At 32.9% G+C, this 5,436-nt stretch overlaps 1 protein-coding gene and 1 long non-coding RNA gene across 2 annotated transcripts; both read right to left on the bottom strand.

Moving 5' to 3' along the window:
* Positions 1-3,017: 3,017 nt before the first annotated feature.
* Positions 3,018-3,657, bottom strand: LOC150034252 (uncharacterized). Its single transcript, XR_016531913.1, has 3 exons — positions 3,598-3,657; positions 3,437-3,511; positions 3,018-3,358 (listed from the first exon to the last, which is right to left on the bottom strand). It is a non-coding gene; the product is annotated as an uncharacterized LOC150034252 (long non-coding RNA).
* A 4-nt stretch (positions 3,658-3,661) lies between these two features.
* On the bottom strand, positions 3,662-5,430 carry LOC150034251 (protein FAR-RED IMPAIRED RESPONSE 1-like). Its single transcript, XM_090317476.1, has 4 exons — positions 4,158-5,430; positions 4,029-4,064; positions 3,879-3,935; positions 3,662-3,807 (listed from the first exon to the last, which is right to left on the bottom strand). Exons 1-4 carry the CDS (start codon positions 5,340-5,342, stop codon positions 3,688-3,690), a joined length of 1,398 nt encoding a protein of 465 aa, XP_090173602.1. The 5' UTR covers positions 5,343-5,430; the 3' UTR covers positions 3,662-3,687.
* Positions 5,431-5,436: the final 6 nt, after the last annotated feature.

Below are 5,436 nucleotides of genomic sequence, written 5' to 3'. Positions count from 1 at the left end.
TAATCTATCAATCGCAATAAATATGTGATAAGAAAAAAAATTTCAAATTGATCTTTTTTTTAAAATAGGGCAAATCCCAGAATTATATCTAAATCCAAAATCAAAATAACTGGGACGCAGTTTCAATTTTTTTTTTTTTTTTTTTTTTTTTTTTTTTTTGTAAATTTGGCGATATTCCAAATTTTATCCCAAATTCAAGTTAAACTTATGTACTAAATTCATAGTTTGACTGACACATCAATTGAGGTCAAATTCAAAAACAAATATATTTGAATTTTGATTCCAACTTTATATTTTTCGAGATTTATCCACCCATATATGTGCATAAATCTCGAAAGGGAACATTTGTTGAATGAGAAATTTTGGACCAATCACAAGTTCGCAGATGAAATTCCAAATTATTAAATTTGCGCTCAATTAGGAATTGACATATACCTTGAATGAAGTTGAAGACAAATTTTAATGACGCTACGTGATTTCATCATGACCGTTGAATTGGATAAAATTAACTTGGTCCAATTTAATATTATTATTATTTGGGTTAAAGTCTCTAAACCCAAAAATATATTGAATCACCTGAGAACTCTATAAATAGAGAAGTTCTCTCATTTGTTGGGATCAGTAATTCTATACTCCAGAGAGCTTATAGGGGAATTCTCTACAATCAGAAGACTCCTTGACTCCTGAAGTTGATCAGGCCCGAAGACTGAAATCCTTTGAAGATACAAGTATTTTGAAGACTGAAGTCCTTTGAAGATACAAGCATTCTGAAGACTGAAGTCCTTTGAAGCTTCAAAACTGAAGTCCTTTGAAGATACAAACATTCTGAAGTTCAAGCATTCTGAAGACTGAAGTCCTTTGAAGATATAAGTAATTCTATATTCAGAGAGCCTAGAGAGAATTCATCAACAAGCAGAAAACTCCCAAGACTCCTAAAGCTGCACTCCTAGAAGACGGAAGACTCTTGAAGATACAAACACTCTTCCAAGACTTCTACTTCAAGAACGTTTGGTGCTTTTCTTTCTCAAGTCAAGCACATCCATCAAACCGAGAGAGAATCAGAGGATCAAGCACTAGATATCGAACCACATCACATCAAATTAACATCAACTCCACGAAACAAGTTTCTCTAGAAGCCTTGTGTCATCAACCCCAAAGGCCGATCGTCCAAGAAGATCATCAAGCCCAAAGGTCGATCATCCAAGAAGAACATCAAGCTCAAAGGTCGATCAAGAAGATCAACAAGCCCAAAGGCCGATCGTCAAAGAAGATCAACAAGCCCAAAGGCCTATCATCGAAGAAGATCAACAAGCCCAAAGGCCGATCATCGAAAAGAAGATCAACAAACCCAAAGGCCGATCATTGAAGAAGATCAAACCCAAAGGCCGATCATCGAAGAAGATCAAAAAGCCTAAGGCTGATCGTCGAAGAAGATCAATAAGCCCAAAGGTCGATCATTCAAGAAGATCAACCAACTTGAAGACTATAGTTTATTTTCAAAGCATCAAAATAATGTATTAGAGACTGTATTCACTTTCCATAAAATTAATACAAATACAAAGTTCAAGTTCCATTCAAATCTCGTGCGAACAATGATTAGTTAGTTTTTTTTTTTTTTTTCTTTTTGTAAGATGGAATAATATTTTATATTCTATTTTCTTTTAGAGGTAAACATTAAGGTTTTGTGTGGTAACCATTTAATTTTTGTTTGTTTTTTATTTATGAAAATTAAGTTTATATAAACACTAACTCTACTTTCAAATTTTTTTCTTTGTTAATTTACTTCTTACAAATGTTTAAAAAACCAAGTCAAAATTTGGAAATAAAAAAAAAAAAAAAAAAGCTTTGAAAAACTTGTTTTTATATTTGAAATTTGATTGAGAATTCAACCATGGTACTTAAGAAAAATGCATATCATTGTTAGAAATAAAGAGGAAAGAAGCTTAATTTTTAAAAACCAAAAACAAAAAAGGAAATGGTTACCATGAAGAAATTAAAATTTTAAATTTGTGTACAATAGATTTGTGAATTTTAGAAATATTAAATAAATAAATGAACCATAAGAAACAAAAATTGAAAGTTTAAAAACCCAAACGGACATAATAGCTCAACTAACATACAATATGTGTTCGCGACCAACAGGTTTGTAGTTTGAATCTTCCACGCCTATTGTATTAAAAAAAAATACTTAAAATTTATTAAACACAAAATCACAAGTCTAAAAAAATCTATTAAACACAAAATTCAAAGTTAGAGACTAATTAGACATTTTTTAAAGTTTAAAAATCTATTTAATACAAACTTCAACTTTTATTTTTTTATTTTTTTATTTTTTAGAAAAAACTGAATAAACGGAAAAATAAGCATGAAGATAATACCTGATCATACTCTTGAAATAGTTAGCCATATTACCAGTAAACAACTTGCAAACCATCATTTCTCTCCAAATAAAACACTAGGTACCGATCCAATGAAATCTAAAAAACAGTTCTAAGAAACTTCCACGTTGTTTAAAATCGTTAAAAAGTTCCGTTAATAACCATTTCGCCTTCTTTTTTCTAAAAACTATTTCGCCTTTTGTTTTCTAAAAATTTTGCTTGTTTCTTAACGATAGATTTTTCACATTCCTTAAAAACACATTTTAATTCTAAATCAAATTTCAAAATATAATATTTAAAAACTATCCATTTTTTAGTTATAAAAAATTAGCTTAGTTTTTTAAAAAGTAGATAAGAATGCAGTCCTTTACTTATAAACTTCATTTTTAAAAACACAAAACTAAAAGAAAAATCAAAATGGTCTCGATTTTTTTTTTTTTTTTTTTTTTTTAAAAAATGAGGAAAGAAAATAAAAGAGAAAAAACCTAGCTTATTCAATCAAAAATCTTGTTTAAGAAGCTTAGAAGGAAACTACTTTTAAAAAGTCATCTATTTTGTAAACTAAAAAACTAAAAGAAAAAGATAGCAGAAAAACATATAGTTCGTAGCTAATATTGATGTCAAACTCTAAAATCACAGTTTCTTAAAAGATTATGGATATTTACTTCATTAAGAGTAGCTCTGTGACAAGGAAAAATGCTTTGCCTGCACAAGGAATATAACATTGGTCTTGTTAGTGCCTGGAACATACACTTACAAAGAAGAACTAGAACATAAGACCAAACTGAGTGGAAGAATACAAGAACAAAACATGAATTGACGTTTAGATCATGCCCACAAAACCTTTTACTACAACTGCCAACTGGTTTTATGTATGTTAAGGTTGTACTTGTTCTTGTTTCTGCTATCCAGACAGGCGCCTATCTTGAATATGTCCGGTTGTTAATTTGAGTTTGTGTCAAGGCATCATCAGGTTGTTCCTACAACAAGAATTACATCCTCGCAAAATGAGAATCCGAAATGTAATCATTAAGAAACACACATAACTGAATGCATACCACATCTTGCAGATTATCCTCGACATCAAAACGCCCTTGTGCACCTAGTTCCCTCAAATTAAGCTGTCCTTGGGACTGAAGAAAAATAAATATATCAAGTCCATGTATTGAACCAAGTTGCATAATGATCTAGCATTGATTATTGAATCAAAGACCAGTACCTGCATAGTTTGTCTGTTGCTACATGGACCAACATGAGCTACAATCGAAGAAGAATGATCCTGAAAAATTAGAGAGTCAAACTGTGGTTTTTATTTCTTCAAGAACATTATGATCCTAAGTATCATCAAGCATACCAAATTTTGCATAGCCTGATGACTATAATAACCTTCAGGTCCATCACAAAAAGGAGAGTTTGTGCTCGACTGACCCTGTAAAGCATAGCATTTGAGAATTTAACTCAAAATAATAGAACATATGTACTTCAAAGATGTCATCGTACTGATCCTGGCAGGGAGCCATGGAAACAATCAAGTGCAGCGGCTCTCGGATCCACTTCCTGCACGAATGTATGGGTACGAGATTGTAAGAATAATACTATTTTCAATTGACAGCAGTTTGCACCATCTCTAGCAGACTGCATAGTACATACCATCTCCAACGATTTGTACCTTGCCTGCTTGGTCACCTGAAAGGTAGAATCAGGAGTTCATACAGATTTTTAGTACAGAATACTAATATTTTTTTAACCACACGAGATTAGACAATGTTCTTGACTCACCTTGCCTTTTTTACTCATTTTTCTTTTCCCAGACGACTTGGTCATATATTCACCATGATTATCTTCTTCCTCGTCAATAAAACCAACAGAGACCAAGGTATTTGTTTCTGCAAAGCTCTTGGTAGAATTGTTTACAAAAACACATTGTTTCAGTACTTCCTCTAAAGCTTCAGTTGCAATATCATAGGTTTCTTGAGATAAAGAGCCTAGTTCACCCAGTTTAATGGCATGTTTGCAGAGGTTGTTGAAACGCTGCACTCGGTAATGAAGTCGGTTTGATGATTCACTTAACCTGACCTTTGCACTTCTTGTCCAACGTTTCAAAATATATTTGTGTGGGATGCTAGTTAATCCAGAAATCTGAAGAACAAGGATAGTATGTCTGCAAAGGATGCCTCTGTACTCAAAGGAACGGCATAAACAACATATATCCAATTCTGTTTTATTCCAAGCTACCAGGTAGTCCTGGTGCTCTTCCAGATCATGAATATGGTACGTTACAGTAACTCCATCTTCTGTCTGTTTATGCACTTGACACGAAGCTGCTCCCAATATCTGTAACTGGAATTTCTTAAACATTGTGGTTGTGTAGATCGTGGCCATTTGTTTCTCAAAAGGAGAGAGCAACTTTAAGACAGGTTCTTGGTGCAGAGTTTCAAAATCAGCATTAGCTTCCAACTCAAGCATGTCTTTGAAAAATATCTCGGAATGTTTAATGAACTCCTTGAATGAAGTTTCTTTACATATATACTTGTCAAAAAATGAGGTCACACTCCCTGATCGTTCAATTGTAGACATTCCAGCCAAAAAATAATTCTTAACATACGTTGGCACCCATTTCTTACGATCATCAAACAGTAACTGAAGCCATTCGTCCTCCCTTATTTGAAATTTGTCTACCATTTCCCACCATCTCTTTTCAAATTCTTTATCCATCCAAGATCTATAAATGCACTTATTGAGGGTTTCCATTAAACCGTCGTTCTGATTTATAATCCTTCCTAGTTTTTCAGGAACTCTTCTCAATATATGCCATAAAGAGAAAAGGTGGAGTGTATTGGGAAATACATCAGCAACAGATTCTTTCAAAGATAGTTCTTGATCAGTTAAGACCACTCTGGGAGCTGGCCCACCCACTGCTTTGAGCCATGTCTTCATTAACCAAATAAAACTTGAAGTAGCCATATCACCAATCAGTGCACCTCCAAACAAGATATACTGAAAATGATGATTAACTCCAACAATAGGAACAAAAGGAACTTTGTATCCGTTAGTTATG

The sequence above is a fragment of the Benincasa hispida genome, chromosome 9, assembly GCF_027475165.1.
Source record: "Benincasa hispida cultivar pf3 chromosome 9, pf3_genome.v1.1, whole genome shotgun sequence".
NCBI lineage: Eukaryota > Viridiplantae > Streptophyta > Magnoliopsida > Cucurbitales > Cucurbitaceae > Benincasa > Benincasa hispida.
This window is presented reverse-complemented; position numbering and strand designations above follow the sequence as displayed.